Raw genomic sequence first — 20,569 nt, forward strand, 5'->3', positions numbered from 1 at the left:
GACATGGACCATTGGGGGGATGGGCACCCCTGCATCCCTAAGCTTTTGGTTTCAAGCTAAGATCAGAAAGAAATCATATAATGGTAGTCAATAATCAAAGTGAATGAACTCTATTCATCTATGCAAATTCACATTCAAATGATCCCACTTCAATATTTATGATTAGTAAAGTTTAGGACATGAGAAATCAGCCACAATAGTTATACTAGCTATTATGAATGGACTTCCATGGAAGAAAGAATCAGTGGATTGGCAGCTTTTACACTTTTGGATGAGTGAAACGAAAAGTAAGCGACAGGCTATGCCAAAAATTCCAGAATAAGCAAGAGATTAATGGATACCAGAGTCATCAAATTCCGAATCAACTTAATTTGGAATTTAATCTTCAATTGCATCAAGCAAAAACAAAAATAACATGATCACTGCTAATTTGATAACTGTCAACGGGAAATATTTATTTCCAATGATATTAATTCTCTAAAATGATCGTGTTTATATTTTACAGCTGGCTATACGTCAGCTTATGAATTTCGGGGATGCGATATTTTGATTTTCCACAGACTCATTCGCTCACTCACTTTTTTACTATCCACAGACGACAAAAGTCTCAGCTGTTTCAGCCAAGGATGAATTATCCTTTCAATGTCCTTCAGACATTACAGAAAGACGATTACAGTTGAACCAAATAATGAGTTTTCAAACAAGGTTTCAAGAAATCAGGTTCAATAAACAAAGATGTTTAAAGGAAAACAAATATATAATCAAACATAACAATACAATAATAATTTAGAACATTTAAAGTATAAATTCTCACATTTGATTTTTGTATATTGAAAATTTAGACGTTTTGATTGAATAATTTTTTGCTAATCCACGATAATAAATAGATACAAAAATATGATATTCAATCCAAAACTAACCTAGAACTTAATTTTTGGGTGGAAATAACTATTTCAAATACTACAAAAGAAATCTCTAGCTGACCAACTATCGTTATAATATATAGGCTGCACTCAAAAGATAATATTTTCAAATTACTTTGGTATCAACTCAATAAAAATCAATCCAATCGACTATGGCTTCATACTTTGATGATAAACTACAATTTTCAATTGACAACGCAGAAATAATAACATTGGTAACATGATAACAAGAGAATTTCATAATAAATTGAAAACGGAATACATTGTACAATTAGCACACACTAAAATAACAGCTATTAAAATCAAATTCGATGTACACCTCTAGCCTAGAAATAATATGTAAATTCAACTAAAACTAACTCATAAATAATATCTTTCTTACGGCGACATTGGTGCTTGATCCAATAATCACATAGGCTATTTCAAAGTACAGTGACTGTTGATTATAATATCCGGTCTATTAGTTAGGGATTTTTACTGTAGTTATATAGAAATGGTGCTTTTTGACCAAAATATTAAATAGTAATGATATATGATTCCTATCCATGATAATTACAATTTTTTTATGAACAAAGCGAAGAATAAAGCATATTGAATTTCTGTTTTCATCAATGTTATTAATTGTAAATCATTAATAGATTAGTAACAGTTGAATAATTCAATGGTGTTTATCAACATTCATTCCCAAGCACCTGCTTGAAATTAATTTCATTATCTAGATAACATAAGTTTGAGATTTAAATCTCCTCAAAATCGTGATGTGTAAATAATTTTCCATGTGATGTGTATAAAATTTGGTGTCATTCTTCCATTAAAAATAATTCAATGATTGCATTATAATAGATATTAACATTATATAACCGAAACATGCAAGCAATTTGCACTCCAAATTATTTAATCCTCTTTTATCTAAAACTATATGCAATATTGCACTCGATATGAATATTGTTTCAATTTTATATTCTATTTTACCAATAATATTGTTATGGATACATAAAAACACCTAACATACTGTACTGCATTGTAAATATCTACAAACAATTTAATTTGAGCCGAATATTATTGACTAATTATTTGAGTATGATGAAGCATGGCTTGACTGCGAAATAGCCTAGATTCTATAATAAATAGTTTTATGAATGTCGCGCGTGACATGAATATGGGGCATGGAATATATAGTAGCCCCGTTGCATGGGTGAACATTTAAAGTCTGTGACATCATGATCCTCGGATGTTATTCACCTGACGACATGTTGTCCTATGCATACATAGCCTTTGAATCGGAGACTAGTGAGATAGATGTTGTGTAATAAATAGGTAGCGGCGACCGGCGACTGGCGTCCAACGTCCAAGCAATGAAGCGTAGCTAGAACAATGGAATGTGGGGTGAAGCGGATAGCGGAACGATTCAGCACTCACTAGGACTCGGCTGTAAGTTTGCATTTCTTCATTGCTTCATGAATAGCTAGCTCCTTCTCCTCCTTTTTCAAGTTACGTGCTTCGAATTCCAACCTAAACAGAATAGATTTAAGAAAAGTTACTAAAACAAAATATTGAAATTCCTAATATTAAGCTAAAATAGTATTCCAAGTTGTGAAAGTCAGCATGATATTGGTTATGTTATATCCAATGGTGAACGAAATATGAAAACTATAGCCTACAGATAGAAACCTTCACCATAACACGACTTTCAGAAAATTTCTATAGTTGGGTATGAGAATATTTTTTCACATAAATGCATACGACACGACTTTTTAGGTTGGTAATAATATTATTCAATCACTATAATGGTTTGTTCTTGGCGAATTCCATTTACATGGAAACAAATCTGAAATCCAATCTAGAATATTTGCAAAGGGATTCTCTTGTTTGAAGTAATAGTTCTAAAGTGATAATTTTTTTCATTTTATCCTCATGATGAATGAAGCATTTTATAATTATCAGAGAGTTAAAAAATGATGAGACTGCAACTTGTACAACTTTCTTACAATTATAATCACCATACTTGATCAAACGAAAATTATATGTCCTGCAGCCTAGCCTAGGTAATTTACTAAACATCAATATCTGTCCAAATCTAGGTTGAGTATTTCGGGATCACTTAGATATCCTCAATTTTTTTTTTAATTTCAAAATAGTTTATATGGAAATCTCTACCACATAGCAACTAATAATAAATCAATAAGTGAATATTGCATGGGAAAAATCTGATTAATTACAAAAACGAATATTTTTGTTCTTCCTAACGATCGACAATTTATACTGAAATTCAATGTTTTAATACTGTAAGTTATGAGTAGGCTATTCTAATGTTTATAAATAGGAATTCACCTATGCCTGATGATTCTATCGACAATTTTCTCAGTAGTCATTGAATTGAAGGAATCGACAAGTTTGAACTTTTTCAACATCTTTGGTATAGAGTAGGGATCAGAGCCATCAGTGTCGGGCATGATTGGTGTTTGGCCGTGGCACACCACATCCACGTGGAAATGGGACATCAAGTCTTCCGTCACTGAGTAAGGCGCACCAATCACTACTTCTGAAACATACTGATCAGCAATAACGCTATTAATCACTGAAGTACAAGTAGCACAATATTATACATCAATCTGAAATAACAACATTGTATTAAATTCCTCAATTGATAAGCAGGGACACTTTTAGGCACTCATTCATGAATCTTTCTTCTTGAAATCCCTAAATTACGATTCTCAAACCACCTAAATTTCCTCAATTGGAACAAATAAAACTAAGAATAATTCATGCGATTTACAAAAACTTACTTATGACACTATATTTACGAAAAAAAAAAATGGTATTTATTTATTGTTATTATATAGCTTCTATTGGTGGAGAGATCGTTTCGGATGTTCTGCCTCACCATATCACCAAATCTCACTACATATACACAATTAATTTCATATGGTATTGGGTTAAAGTATTAAGTAGATATAATATTAATGAAGTATTAAAATTGAGTCGTTGAATTCTACAATGCGTTGGTGTAATTCTTTATTTATTCAGAATATTTTACTTTAGAAAATAGTGAAATATTTTCATAACAACCACATGATTTAGATAAAAGCCTAAAAACTTGATAGAATCAAGCTATCGCTTGGAGAATCATGCGCCTGCTGCTCCCTTTCAAAGAATGACCGCTTGAGCCAACTACTCTGAATATGATTCATGAGTTGTAAAATCGCTTCCCGGTGGTTCGGAACTCACCTAATACTGTAGGTCCAATAATCTCTCATTATCATACGCCTCATTACCCACGCACAAGCCTAGAGCTCATGTGGGCATCACCCTCAGCAAAAGAAAGATAAATAAATCAACTGAAAACGTATTATTTAACAGATTAATTTACAGGCGATTAGTGAATGAATCAATTCAGAGATGGAAATATTCATAGATTAATCATCGTTTCGTATGCTTGCTTTGTGCAACGTTTTGAGCAAAATAAGACAAATTAGAAAATAGTTGACAAATTTGATCAGGTTTCCGAAGCCTCTTATTGAGACTCAATCATCAAAAACTCTCCCAAGCAACACCCACTCTTCTTGATGCTCTCCTTATTATACGAAAATTGAAATCTAATTATGATTCTCAATATTTTAAATCACAAGTGAAGGAAAAAGGAAAAACTTACCTTGCATGCAAGAACGCTGAGGACTCTTTCATGTAAATTCATGATTGGGTAGTTGCTTCCCTTGTATCTATTGACCACTGGATCAGTATGTAGCCCAACAATGAGAAAGTCGCCTTGTTTTCTAGCCTTTTCAAGGAAATCAAGGTGTCCGACATGGAATACATCAAAAGCACCTGCCACGTACACCACTCTGTCACCAGGCTGCAAAATAAAACACAACATTCATATTAAAAATCGAATAAAACTTTGTATTGAAAATTTCAAAACATTGCCACATCTATCAAACCCAAAGGTTTTACGGCGGGTGCCCGGTTACAAAACAGATTCTGGAGACAAGACAGATAAATAAATTTAATGAAAATAATAATATGACCCTGAAAACAAAAAATATTTCTAGTAAAAGGTGAATGAGAAAATTCAAAATAAACAGAACAAAATAATAAGGATTGACCAAACTTCAAAAAATTAATTCTTATGTTATTGTGAAGATGAGAAAGAAAATAAGGGAAACGGAAAAATCGTTTTATACTCGAAAAAAATTATCGTTGAGGTACAAGCAGCAGTTACAATAAGAAAATATTTGAACAGCTTAAAATAGTGAATCGGTCTCATTGTTCAAAAGTTAAAAAAAAATGCTACATTCCAATTTAATTGCAAATCTTGATATTTTTAAATTGTAATAATTATATACTAATAATAAAAACCCTTATTCCAATAATTGTGCAGAACGAAAGCTAGATTTATTACACATCAGCCTTCTATTAAACTTCTTGTGAATCTGAGTGTTGATTATAGTAGAAAATCCTTAGCAATTTAAAAATAGTTTGACTTCAATTTCAGAAGGCAATAATTATAATCTATCCTTCATCAAGACCTATGTGGATGATATTCGACACAAATCTCTTTCGTAGTAAAACATTTCTAAAAGCCAACGACGCAAACTCCACAAAAAATAAATAAAATACAGTAACTAATAATTTCCTATACCTATTTGAAGTTGTCATTCCACATAACCCAGCCTTGAACAAGTTTTAGTTTCTCATATGGAGTTCAATTCAATTTGGTAAACTATACAAAAATATTTCTTTAGAGTGAATGATTGTCGAAAGCTGAAATATTTGACTCTTCTGAAGATCTGAAAGGCTAAATGTAGATGTTACATGGTATAATGCTTAGTTACAGTAATAATATATTGAAGTTTTTCATACAACACTTACAGAATAGTATAGTCCTGTCGTTGACGATACATTGTAAAATGCGTTTATGTCAATAAATGAATTTCTATTTACATTTGCTTCATGTCTATGACTGACCTGTGAGATGAAAGGATCTATGAGATCAAGAAATATGAAAGTATCATGAACATGGAAACATGCAGAATTTTTTCCATTATCTCTTCAGTCAACAAAATTACAATTTTTCATGAGTTACAATAATTAAAAAAAAACTATAATGCAATAGCCGTAACTATTGTATTTGATGTTCAACTAAAAATATGGCTACCAATCTATCCTAAAATTAAGTCCAGAAGTTGAGACCTTTTAATCAGTTTTTATTTTTATGTATTTATTGGTACAGAAATAAATCAAGAAACGATTGTTAGAGAACTACAGGTTCAGCCCAAAACACTCCCACTCCCAAGTTTTCATAAATAACATGCTCTAAAAGGATTATATGTTTTCACTTCTAAAAATTCATTTAAATTTTCAGTCTTAAAATAAAAATATTGACTGTGAATAGTGTTTTGATTGCTTCGGTTAGCTGTATCGGTCTGGTTTCATAGATTTAAGGCCTCAACACGTCCATCTGAAACACGGGAGTAACCTGAGAAAAATATCTCGCCCGGCCGAACTCGGGATCTTTTGTTTACAAAGCCAGCGTCTAAAACACTCAACTACGGCCACTCCAATATATGTAGATTAGATTGTTTCACGATGTTTGTTTAATTGATTCACGATGATAACCATCTTATTATCAATTTCGTCATCTTTACTTCTCGTGGTTGAGTGGTAGAGTGGACTTTACTGTCCAAACTTCGCCATGTCAACAAATAAAAAATTCATTCAATTCTATCTTCAAAGTCTATTATGCACATAATTCATTTTCGAATGTGAATTATTAAATGGTTCAAATTTCAAATCTATAATCTACAGAAGATCCTTATGTGCATTAACCTATAACATGGGAACATAATTTCGTTGAATAAGTGATATGATGTGATTCTAGTGGAGGTGATGGTTACCTTGGGTTCCTTGCCCTCGCTGAACTGAATGATCTTCTGAGTGGTGGGCAGGAACTGAGAGCAGCCGGTCCATGGGGAGCGAGCGGCCGAATCCTGGCCGAGGGCTGAGCTGCCCTCCCGCTCCACCTCATACTCCCAGGGGCCGCGGCGGAAGTGCTGACGTGTCATCAGCAGCATGCGACCCACCACGTCCGTCGTCGACACGCCTGCCGTCCGTTTCACCTCCCTCAAGCAAAAAACAACACTTATAAGTCAACCTGGATCAAAATGTATCCTAAGGCTGACCACTAACGGTGAAACATGCAAGTACATGTACATGCAATTTTATCACATACACATGTTCATAATGCATAATGTTTTATCATCAGCGAGAGAAATCTAACAAAATAAACAACCAATAACAATAAATAAATCACTAGAAAATTACAAACTATAATGATAGAAAAATAATTCAACCGCCAATAGAGTAGCGAAGAAAAATAACAACAACAAAATCGGAGATGCAAAAACCGAACCTCAAAATTTTTTTGCTTGAAGCCCTTTTCTGTGATGACGCAACGATGAAGTCATGTGTATCATGCATGTTCTAACGTTAGTGGCCAGCCTTCTCATGATTCCGGAAGACGTTCTAGTCTCAATACTCTCAAAGTATTTCGATTTGGAACCTATAATTTATATATATTATAGGAACCTATATATTTATATTTATATGGTTATGTGGTTATCTGGTTATATGGGTATATATTTATGTTCAACGGATCTCGAAAACGGCTTCAACGATTTTCACGAAATTTGGAACATAGTAGGTTTATGATATAAAAATTCGATTGCAATAGGTCTCATCCTTGGGAAAACTCGCTCAACGAGATTAAAAGGATAATTCATCCAGTACCCTGCCCTGACGCCAGTAACTGGAGCGTCTACTGAAATCGTCAAACCCAGGCACATTGCAAAAAATTAGCATCCTAATTTATGCCACATCTAGTCGTCAAACAGGTGCTTCCATGCTTTAGCATTGGAATAGTAATCTACAATCGCTCACATAAATCGCGTAAATACAGCCTGGATGAATTGGAGGAAAATGAGTGGAATACTTTGTGACAGAAAAATGAATGAATAACTAAAGGAAAAAGTCTATAAAACAGTAGTGCGGGCCGCTTTGAAATACGCAGCGGAGACCTGGGCAGCTAAAAAAGGCCATGAACCCAGACTGGAGGTCACTGAAATGAAGAAGCTGAGGTGGAGTTGCGGCCTAACTAGAAGGGATACAATCCGAAATGAAACAATAACAAACAGAATGAAGGATACTGAAATATCAATGAAAATACAAGAAGAAAGACTTCAATGGTACGGACATGTTGAGAAAAGGCTGAGAAGAAGAAGAATCGCTCACAGACAGTGTAATGATAATCCTTTTATATTAAGGCTGTGCAAAGGCTAAAAATAAACTTTCTACTCGTAATATTTTTCTGAGTTTTTCGATTTGTATACTTTTTGAGATATCAAGCATCAAAATGAAAAAGTGTTCTCAGGAAATCATTTTTTTTCCACTCATTACTTTTTGAGATATGAGCGACTGAAGTTTGAATTTTTGGGACAGAACATTTCAAATTCATTACTATATAAATCCATGAGATTTAGAGGATGGATTCTTCATGGTATTGTTGATCTAGTAACACAAATATTTTCTGAAAATATCAATTTTGGGAAAAGTTATTTAATTTACCAAAAATAACTCAACTAAAAGTTATTTTTAGTAAATTGAATAACTTTCTTTAAATTTTGATATTTTCAGAAAATTTATGTTTTACAAGATCAACAATACCATGACGAATCTATCCTCTGAATCGCATGGGTTTATCTCTTACCAAATTTGAAATGTTCTGTCCCAAAAATTCAAACTTCAGTCGCTCATATCTCAAAAAGTAATGATCAGAAAAAAAAGGTTTTTCTGAGAAAACTTTTTCATTTTGATAGCTTTATGATAATATACAAATCAAAAAACTTTGAAAAATATCACGAGTAAAAAGCTTATTTCTAGCCTTTGCACAGCCTTAAGAAAGCGATTTACCTATGTAATGCGGTGTAATGGCTGGTTCTGACCTACTTCTATAATGGATGCATTATAGTCCTACTTCTAAATTGTCTCTCTGTTAATTTTATTCGCCGGCCAGGTTGGCCTAGTGGTATGGTTGGCCTAGTGGTCTGAGAGGTTACAACCTACCACCTGCTAGCACTGCCAGGTCATGGGTTCAAATCCCGCCGCTAGGTATGAACGTTCGATCATCTCATCGATCACCACGCACAGGTGAAAAGATTATGTAAGTATCATCAGCAATCAAAAAATCTTAGTACATGTCCTTACAATCATTACATAGTACATGTATACGGTATGTGATTACAATCTACGATACATTATTATTGCAAAACTCACTTATATCGTCCCGCTGCTTTCACTAAATGGTACGTATCAACCCCGTCCGCCGTCATGGTGATATCATCTGGAAATTTGAATAATTGATTATAATTACAATAAAAATAACATAGAAAGAACATTGAGCCGGATAATAGCGAAGAAAGAATAATAGTTTCGAAGAATTATTTATTCTATAGAAAATTCTAATACAGTAGGTACATAAATTCATCTCAAGAAATTAGAACATTAGCAGCAAATTCTGAACTTCATTTTTAGGAGTGATGAAATTTATAAGAAATGAGAACGAATTATGTAAACGTGACTTGATATGAAATTAATAAGAAGCTAGAAAGTATGAAGCAGTGTGATTTGATATGAATACATATGAAGTGAATAATAAATATTCAATCTAGGTTGACGGTATCAAATGCTTTTCAATTTATAAATCATAAAATTAATCTCATGACATAATAATTTCATTGAATGATTCGAACGTTGTCCTATCAAGACATGACATTCATATCCTTATTTGTAAATCAAATAATATTGTGCAACAAAATATAAAGATGGAAACTTTCACATATTGAATTATTAGGTTGAAAACTTCAGAAGAAATCGAAAACGAATTATTGCGTCAACAATTATCTAAACGGAAACTTAATCCTAGTCTAAACTAAAAAAATCCACGTAAATATAAACTAATGAATGGAAACAATACATGCATAGCAAATAGTATATTAATTCAATGTATTCAAGTTATGCGTTATGCATATGGGAGGCATTATGCAAATAATGGAATATCGATGTTTTGAACTATTAAACAGAACATCCGATAGCTCACATTGTAAGGGAATACGATTTAAACAAGAGATAAAAGATGTTTTAAACAAGAGATCAACCAACCTTATTGGACTTGTTTGAAGATTATACATACAGAGTGGGTGAAAAGTCCGAGAACGGTTTAATATATCATACACAAAGGTAATTTGACGGTGGGTGTGATTGGGGATCCTAATCAAATTGAAAATACTACTTTACTATGACTTTGAAAATCTGGTCCTCCATTTGGAATGCAACTTTATTCTTTTAAATAGGGAGGTGGTCATGCGATTACATGATTTCGATACGGAATTTCAAGAAAAAAGTGGATGGCAAAAACTGCACATCTCAAACCGTTTGGAAGATATTTACATAATTGATCAATAACATGCAAATCAGAAATGAAATGAATAAGTGGTATTGATTAATAATATGAATATCTTCGAAACGGTTTGAGATATTGAAGTGCGGCTTTTGCCATCCATTTTGTCTTGAAATTCTGTATTGAAATAATGATGTAACGCATGACAACCTTCCTATTTTAAAAAATAAAGTTGCATTCAAAATGGTGGACCAGATTTTTAAAGTCATAGTAAAGTAGTATTTTGAATTTGAGTAGGATCCCCAAACACAACCACCTTGAAATCACAATTTTTTATGAAATACTAAGCCGTTCTCATACTTTTATCTTTCCTTACTGCTTTGAATAGTATTCTTTATTGATTCATACAATAAATACATCATCAAAATGATAGGGAGAGGAAGAATAAGGTAACATTGTGCTATTCCTCTCCCAAATTTGGATAAGGTTACACATAGTCCGAAATAGGTTAAGCCTTGTAGTTGTTCACTTAAAAGAAATTTTCAGTCATTAATTATTTTCACAAAGTAGATTTTTAAATTTAGATGCTTCAAAAAAAACATATTAATCAATAATGAATATCCTAGAAACTGAATGAAATATCGATATGCGGTTTTAGCCATTCATTTTTTCTTAAAATTCCGTATCGAAATCATGTATTGCATGACCACCTTCCTATTAAAAAAAAAATTGCATTCAAAATGGCGGATCAGATTTTTAGTAATAGTAAAGTAATATTTTCAAATTGAGTAGGATCCCCAATCACACCCACCGTCAAATTACCTTTGTGTATGAGATATTAAGCCGTTCTCGGACTTTTCATCCACCCTGTATGTGAGTACCATATAATAAGATCACGACCTATTCTTGTTGCTAGCTGTTAAGTTAGTTGAAGTGATATTGTGTTGGATATCCATATTGAACAAGAAAACATGAAGTTGTCGCAAATACTTGAAAGGAACAAGAAATTAGTAATAAACCATTATCGATTCCTATAGTGATGTCCACGTTAAAAGACAGTATTGATTAACATTGGTGTTGCTATCCTCGTCTCTTATTCGACAAAACAGATAGCACTATCCTTTTCTTTCTCTGCAAAAATCGTTTTTCAACAATGTAGAAATATAATATTTATTAAAAAATATTCTATCACAATTACGAAAATTTATTATTGAAACATTGAAAAATATATTTACTAGACGAATAAAATATAATTGATCATTTTCAACAAGAATAAACAATTGATACATATTCTTTCAGATACCGGTAACTTATCAGCTGCATTTTGTAGAAGGCAGAGAATCGGCAATGCTGTTCTCCTATCTTTCTCCACTGCCATTGTAACGTGGACCTCACTAGATTAAAATGAATAATAATTAATATCGTCCTATCGTCCTACCCAGGTACAGCTTGATAATGACATGACAACCGATTCTAGTAACTCGTTAATTTGATAAAAAATAATTTGAATATGTCCTCAGTTTTATTCAACTCAATCTTGCTGCTGAATATTTGACAACTTTATTATTGAAAACTGTCAAATTTAGTATTATAACTAGAAATTTCTCCAATCTCCGATTCGAGAATCTCAGAGCCTCTTACAAAAATGATATTTGAAAATATGACTGAGAGTTAAACTTCAAAAATCATGAATTGAACTAAAATTTAACGACAGCATACTTAAAACCATTCGAAGTAGCTGTTACTACCATAGACGAAGCATACACAAGCATAAACACTCCTATATGATTTTCTATGATACTAGGTTGAGTGGTTGACTATAGTTTTGTATTTTGATAACGAATGTGTCAATTTGTAGCCTAATTCCATATTAACGGAAATAACAATGGATTCAATCTATTCAAATGCGTGATTGAATAAATAAAACAATTCTATTTTATAGTAGCGTAAATAGTGATACAAACGAATTATTTCATTATTAATAGGAAATTCCCTCGGAAATCGTACTTTGTCACTCTCACTCCACCTAAACGTAGTATGTGAGGTCAACTTGTGGATCAAATGTTACAGTTCAATTAGCGATGTGGGTCAATACATTGTCTACCAGTAAAAAGCTTCGTTCGACTATTTCAATTTGGAATCACTCGAGTTAATTAATGAATGAGATAAATTAATAATAGTAGGCGGTTGACAGTGGGAGTGATTGTCAATAGTTTCTATTTGATAAAAATTACATTAGAATGGAAAATATGAGTTGGAGAATGTATTGTCAATGAACTCTGTTTGTCACAAGAAAGGTCAAACATGAATAATAATGGGGAATAACCTTTAGACCTCAGAGACGGCTCCAATTATATTTGGAATTTCTTTTAATTTTCCAAGACTAAGAATCTTAGCGAAAGTGTTAAGAGAGCATCAATCAGTTCAACGAGCAAATACAACTGATAGCTTAAACTATTAAAACAAGTGTGGGAATAACAAATTGGATGCCATCCAAACAATTAAACTTTGAAACCAAACTTTCGATAAGTGAGATTTTGGTCGACGAATGAGTTCTATCATCTTCTACTAATAAGTAAACTACAGCTATTTTTTCATGAACCACTCAAGTAGAGTGTTTAAATTAGATCACACTTTTACCATTGAAAACTCTCTTCAAATAACAGATTATACTTAAGTAAGTATATTAGGGAATAATAATAAAAAACTGAATCTAATAGTCTGATAATGAGCTGGAATATTTGAAAATAATTTTAAAAATTGACTGGATTAAAATACAGTAATTGAATTTTTCTGAGAATCCTATTGTGAGCTTCAGTGGCACTTTATTCTCAATTCAATCAAGTAATTTTGTCATTGAGAAACAATCTAACTGGAAAAATGTAATTGATCTCAAGTATCTTAAAACGACAGTTAATTTTTAGCTTGTAAATAGAAATAGTCTTTCAAAATCGACTTGATTTAGTTTTGCAGCAAAAACCTAGTGGTATTTTAAGAAGGTAGGCTATAATAGCATTCAAGAAAATATTAAAATTGGAAATAGCTTTAGGCGATTCTCACCTCCATGAACACAAAAATCACAATTATATTCATCCAATGTCTCCAAGGTAGTGATATAAGGTGCTCCCTCCACTACTTCGTCAACCCATTTGATTCCTCTCACCATTTTGTACCTGAAAAATGATCAATGTTCAGATCATAATTCAATTAGTTAGCATTAAGCATATAATATTATACAAACATGTCTGAATATCAACTGGAAACAATTTTGTAAGCAATTTAAACTAATAAAATTTTCTCTCTTAAAAGTTTCCAATTGTTGACAATATTATTATAAAAATATTTTCGTTAGATGAGGTTTTAGCATGATCACTGAAACATTGTTATTTCATTGTGTTTTTTCTTAAGGGCTACTTTTAAAATAATAATAATATAATAATTTTTACAATTACTATATTGCCAGTTGCAATGATGTGTTTACAATAATCCTGCTCTGTGACAGATGCTTGTTATAATGCTTTGTGTGTCATGATTACTGCCAGGGTTTAGTGCCAGGGCATTAGTAGCCTAAGCATGTCGTGCTAAATAATTTAAAAGGGTACTCAGATTTTTATATTTATTTACATTGTTATTTCAATACGAAAACAATTTCTGAAAGTTAGCCATGGAAGGCTATTGAACTCATCGAACTGAGTCGTTTGCATCCGGATAAAATAATCTGTGACCCTAAATAAATCCAAGTAAGTTGGTGACCTAGAGATGGAAACATTTTTGGAATTGATTAGATAGAGCTTGAAACTACTATAGCATTGAACACTACGCGTTTAAACGTTGAGTTTTACATTGATAACCATTCAAGTGATTGTAAGCAAGAAGTACCTGAAATATTCATTTGAATTTAAGTTCTACAAGGAGAAATGTGAAAAATGTAGTACTGTAAAAGTATTTATAGCAATCTGGGCTCAGTCTGATTATGTCAAAATGTAAAGCCACATCAGAAAAATACAAAAAATCCAACATTTGAAAATGGAATACCATTTCATAACTCTTACAATAATCAAGATACTGGATTTATTAAAGATCTAATAAATTCCTTATTGAAAGAAATTTACAATTTTAATCGAACATGCATGTGTTCGCCTGTAGATTGCCTGCATATAGAGCGCAGCTCTGAAAATATATTCTTATTAACGAAGTTTTTGTATCAACGAATACATTATCAGCTCTTTTTTTACTTGTGATTCTGCAATAAGAATCTACAGGAGATTGTTACACTACTTGAAAGTAATAGGAACTGATCCAAAAAGTAGTATCTATATAAATAAAAAACGCGAGCCTCAAATTTTGACATTCAATAACTTTTTTATTTGTGCACCGAATTTGATAATTTTTTTAGTTGTGTTCGTTATGCTCGGGACCAGGATTATGGCCTATCAAATTTAGAATCCGACTTTAAGACTCTTTCCTACGGTCCTTCAAGGTTTACATGTAATCCTTATGTGAGAAGATTGTGAGCTGGCCACACACAGAAATAAAAATCAGCTGTTATAATCTAATCATTGCGTCATCCAACAGCCGTCGGTAGATAGTAGACAAGAGTGTGTGCTGCTCCATAACCGCCCATGCATTTCATCCTAAACGCCCCGACTAAAAACCAAATGACTGTTCTGTGTGTAACCATCCAGCAGTGTGGCCTCAGGTCAAGGCTGTTAAATACACTTTTTTCATTATTTAAATTTGATAATACTTTTCAATACAATTGTTAAGATCATTATAAGAGTGAGAAAAAGTAACAACTGAAACTTTTAAATGGTCTAATAAGCGAGTTATGGGTTGTTGAAGTGTTGAACTGCGTTTTCTTTCCAGATCATAAACGGTTTCGAATTTTCCATTGGAGTTTTTTTAATACATTCAGAATATCATTGGCTTTGTTCTAATATGCGTTTTTTCGCGATTTATGCCAAAATAAACAAGTTATCGAATTTACAAAAAATGTTACTTTTTTATTTATGAACGATAAGGGGAAAAATGTTTTAGTTTGGAAAGATACATTTTTTTAATTTTTAAGATCTGTTAATATAGTCGAAACCGTTTATAATCTGGAAAGAAAACGGAATCTGGAAAATTAGCACTTCAACAACCCATAACTCGCTTATTAGATCACTTAAAAATTTCAGTTGCCACTTTTTCTCACTCTTATAATGATCTTAACAATTATATTAAAAAAGATTATCAAATTTGAATAATGAAAAAAGTGTACCGAACAGCCTTGAAGACTTACTTTGACATTTTACTAAATACATTGCTTTGTTTCGAATAATTGTGCTGTCTTGATTGATTTTTAGTGAATTATCTTTCTATAATATAAAAATGAATGTCTGTTTGTGTGTTAGTTTGTTATTTAGTTAGTTTGTTTGTTCCCTATAGACTTAAAAACTACTGGACAGAACAGCATGAAATTTTGAAGATATTTTGTGTGAATATTGAAGATAGTTTCTGACCAGAAATTTTAATAGGGGACTAATAATTATTAATATTATTAATCCATTTTACAGACCTATGTTTTCGAAATTGTCGGCCGAGGGCTACCGAAGAACGGGAAGATGATAATGATTCATGATCATGTTGTGATTTAGCAACAAAAAGTTACCAGCTGTAATAAACAGATAAATTGTGTACTGGTATTAACAATGTACCTAGAATACCTATTCTATTCTAGTTACCTTGGGTAGTTTGGAGTTGAAGTTTAGTTGATTGGTACTAGCTACAGATAATGATTAGTTAGAATACCTATACAAATAATTATCACTCTCAAATCATTGAGAAACTGGAAAATGATGAAAAAATTATTCACCTCATGAAAGAGAGTTGTACATATTGCATTCATTAATTACTGAAGAATGATAGAATAATTTACATTTTTTTTTAATTTAGCTTATATTCATCCTAAAATGGAAGATGGAAAGAATATGGAATTCTGTGTGATTCATCGTATGTCGCATATTTCCTGGACCATCTATTGACAATCAACGACTATAAACGCATTAAATTCATCTTTGAAATACTGATTTAACCTATTTTTTTTCAATTCAACACTTTACTGATAAATATTACTACCAACTGATTGAGAAAAATATGTTTTCGGAATAATAAATGCTGCATGACTAAGCACATAGGAAGTCCGTATTGAGATGAAAGTGATAATATTGATTGTCAGATAAATTTCATGATTCACAAAATAAAGTTGAGTGTGACATGAGATACATTGACTTTTTGGCGGTACGAGGTTCGCCGGGCAAGCTAGTTGGATATATATTTCTACAATAATTGCCAAACTAAAATCACCTCATAATGATGAATGAATAAGTAAAATACAATGAAATTATCTAATTGTGTGAACTGAGAAATAACATGTGTGAATGAGTATTTTTGTTTTGTTATTAAATTTGAATACGTTTAAAACCAAGTAGGATATTACTGTAGTGTTACGTCATATGGAAGCCATATAGACATGTTTAAAAAATTACAAGGTCACATAAAAACTAAATAGGTACCTCAAATTCTATAGGCAGTGCAATAAGAGCGGAGCAACTTCAATTATCTCTCAAGTGTAGGCCTATTGTTTTCTTCTAATGCACATTCAAACCAAATGGTACAGTTTAACTCAATTATGATGACGAAAAATTTATTCTCATGTTTACAATATTTTATCTCTGGAAATGGCTAGATATCAGTCTTTAAGGCCTAACTTTAAGGATTGGTATCAGTCTGACACGAATGGATGATTATTGTAAAATCTTAACCTGTTTTCAAGTTTCTTCAATAAAATAAAACTGAGCGAAAAATATCAAAGCATTGGCCAAATGCCATCACAAACACTCAACTCTTTCTCTTCTTTCCATGCTGAATTGCTCATAAATAGTTATTTTGGACTGTTTGCTATAAGAGTTGGATTATGTAAATTAATGGAAGAATAGAGAATAATCGCTAGCCGACAGTGAATTACAGCTAGAAGATATTACATATTATTTATACAACTTGTTTTGGTGTGTTATAACCAAATGATATGGTAGGAAAGGCAGAATCCTCTTCCTCTAGCTGCTAATTGGAATGCGCTACAGGTCTTTCAAGGACGACAAGGATTTGATCGCAATAAGAACCGTTTGGTAATACGCAGTTCCTTCCCGAAATAATCGGTACATTCGAAAAGCAGAATGTCTAATTTGCTGTGATTAAATTAATAATTTGAAACCAAAGCATGGAAAAACATTTTTTTAAATTGTATGTATGAAGATATGATGAAATTTTATATGTTTGTAGTGGAGCTTAAAAGCGGAATAAGTAGTTACCTCATGAATCAGCTTTTAGATTTCAGCATTCAAGTCCCAGGAAGTTGAAAAATGTACGTTTCTAATATTGAATTTAATAATTATTCAACAAAGTTCAAAGTTTAGTTAATTTTGTTATTATGCTATATCATAAAAATTAAATTGAAAATTGATCTATTTTGCCATTATTAAAAAACTATGTTAATTTATTAGTTAAAACTTAAAAATCAAAAAGTTTTGAGACTTTATCAATGAAGTATAATTCATTTCCAGATATGAGTAGATTCCAAGGAAAAGCATAGGGCAGAACAAAAGTTGATATTTGGAAAATCAAAAGAAACTGCACCTTTGTAGTCCTAAAATTGACTATGGCATGTTACACTGGTCCCAGATTGAATTTTGTTTGCGCTACACATAGAAGGACCGCTTGTTAACAAACTTATATTAACTCAAGTGAATGGAGCAAGCAATTTGAAAATAATTTGTAAATTTAATATTAGAAAATTTCATTCATTAAAAATACTTTTATATATAATTCAAGTTTCAAGAAATAAAAATTCAAGTACCCTTTGTTTAAATTTATTACTCACGAAACGTTTCGACATTAATTTACCGTATGTCATTATCAAGTGACTCACTTGATAATGACATAAATGATGTCATAAGTAAAAAAGTTTTAAAAAATTGAAAAAAGGTAATTGAGTTTTTATTTCTTGATATTTAAGAGTATCCCTAACAAAAAAGGTTATAATTTAAGGGTGATTGTTTCTTGATCCATTCCGAGCTGCGATGTATCAACACAGTTCACACGAAATGCAGTCAAATATTTAAGTAAGTAATCAAAACCTTTTACTTACTGACTGTAGGTAGTACTTAGTCACTTACTTAGTGACTGTAGTAAAAGATTTTGATTATTTACTTAAATATTTGACAGCATGTCGTGTGAAATAAATAGAAAAAAGTGTGTTAATTATTCAAGTCATCTACAGATATAAGAGTTTAATAAGTAATAAAATTATTAATTAATATGAGTTATTAAATATATAAAAAAGTTTCAAAAGTGTGCATTGATCAGGTCTTTGTAATTTTTAAATTTTTATTAGAAGAAACGGTTAGACTAAGACAGAGTATATTGTCAATAATTACAAGGAGCGGTCTTTAGATGAACAGTCGTGTGACTGAAAATGTTCGTTTTTAACTAAGAAACATGAAATCCTCACTCACCTTTCCTGTTCAGTAAAAACTGGAGGTCCCTTGTGCCTTGTAATTTCTTCATCTGTATGAATTCCAACGATCAGATAGTCGCCAAGGGCTTTAGCTTGCCTTAAAGAGTTGGCGTGACCAAAATGAACCATATCGTAACTGTAAAAATATAATCAATTGAAAACATCAAAATGTTTTTATTTAAATAAATATGTGAAATATTGAAAGAAACAAAACCCTTCATATACAGTTCTATACAAGTATTTTCTATACAAAAATAATAGCCTTAATGAAACCAGACAGTATCTAGTTAATTAACAGTACCGTAAGTCTGAGTAAGTTATATTTATTATTCATGAAGAACATATAGGTACAGTCTTTAGGATGCTGTAATAGGTGTTTGTGTAGAAATATTTTACATCACTTTATCTAATTAGTAATAGGCTAATTTATAATCAATAAAATAACGTATTCAAGGATGAATATGAGAAGAATTGTAACTTGGAAAGAAAACATGAAAGACGTGTTCCCTTATGGACATGCCCTGGTGGCATGTCTGTGCTATGAACAAAAACCATTATTATTATTATTAACATCAATAAATGAAGCCCGTCAAAGTCTCTAAAAATATTCAGATTATAGGTAGAAAAAAAATATAGCCTAGGTAGATCCAGTCCAAATATTAATAAAAATAGACTTTACGGTATTTTTAAATTAAAAAATATCAATAAACTTAAGCAATGAATATTTATGCTGAATATTATTAAAAATCAATATTCATTGTACTTAATGTACTAAAATGAGTAAAAGGATTCAAGAGCAATGCAACCCCAGCCAGGAAGAACATTCATTTTACAAAAAACCTGCAAAGTTTTCAAGTAAAATTGTACAATCAAAAAGTAACAATGATTGAATTAGGACTCCCAGAAAAATACAGTACCTACTAACAACGCTTTAGTAACCATTTAAAAATTTTAAACTACAAAAGTTAATTTTAGATTAACAAATAAATGATATAAAAATTTAGATTGAACTACCGGTAAGCTACAAAAAATTATCGAGAAGTGATTGCGAGCTCTATAAAAGTAATAAATTACTGAGAAATGTATAACAACACCGTTAAACCAAACCGATTTGCGGGGTTATAGTCAATGATATTAGTCAACTTGCAAAATCAATAAAAACAGATAAGCTTATAATAAATACTCTCAAGAAAAGCTAAAATAGAGAATGCGTCAAGCTAGGACAAGCTTGAAGAAGATTTGAAGATACCAAATAGGATTTGATGTATTCATTTAAAAACACCGTATTTGTTAATTTAATTTTGAATAAGCGGCTAAAATAAAACAACTAAAATTGCTTTTGTATCATAGTTACCATCCATCACACCAAACTCGTATCTCGTTATGATTGTTAGACATTTCTGATCCAATACTTCAAAATTTATCACTGATCATTTAATAAACAACAGTTTATCTCAGTAAATCAAAGCGAATTGTTCAAAACCACAATAACCCACACCAATCTTATGATACTGATAACTGAACAAAAATTGAGCATTCAAGAGTTTATTTCAACTTTTCTAACCCTCTCCATTCACAGCAATCACAGGCCAGTCGATCAGCTGTAGGTGCTTGCTGCCGTGCAGTGCTTACAACTGTAAA

The 20,569-nt window shown here is 31.6% G+C and overlaps 1 protein-coding gene across 2 annotated transcripts; it reads right to left on the reverse strand.

The window, feature by feature from the left end:
• Window positions 1–738: 738 nt before the first annotated feature.
• Window positions 739–20,532, reverse strand: LOC111059915 (ethanolamine-phosphate cytidylyltransferase). Of its 2 annotated transcripts, XM_022347543.2 has the most exons (9): window positions 20,283–20,521; window positions 18,927–19,064; window positions 13,435–13,547; window positions 9,252–9,318; window positions 6,818–7,043; window positions 5,793–5,888; window positions 4,576–4,776; window positions 3,255–3,475; window positions 739–2,435 (listed from the first exon to the last, which is right to left on the reverse strand). In XM_022347543.2, exons 1-9 carry the CDS (start codon window positions 20,324–20,326, stop codon window positions 2,342–2,344), a joined length of 1,200 nt encoding a protein of 399 aa, XP_022203235.1. In that variant the 5' UTR covers window positions 20,327–20,521; the 3' UTR covers window positions 739–2,341. The 2 variants fall into 2 exon arrangements, with proteins under 2 accessions (XP_022203235.1, XP_022203242.1); XM_022347550.2 differs by lacking the exon at window positions 5,793–5,888 and having other exon boundaries at window positions 20,283–20,532.
• Window positions 20,533–20,569: the final 37 nt, after the last annotated feature.

This window comes from Nilaparvata lugens, chromosome 5, assembly GCF_014356525.2.
Source record: "Nilaparvata lugens isolate BPH chromosome 5, ASM1435652v1, whole genome shotgun sequence".
NCBI classification, from domain to species: domain Eukaryota; kingdom Metazoa; phylum Arthropoda; class Insecta; order Hemiptera; family Delphacidae; genus Nilaparvata; species Nilaparvata lugens.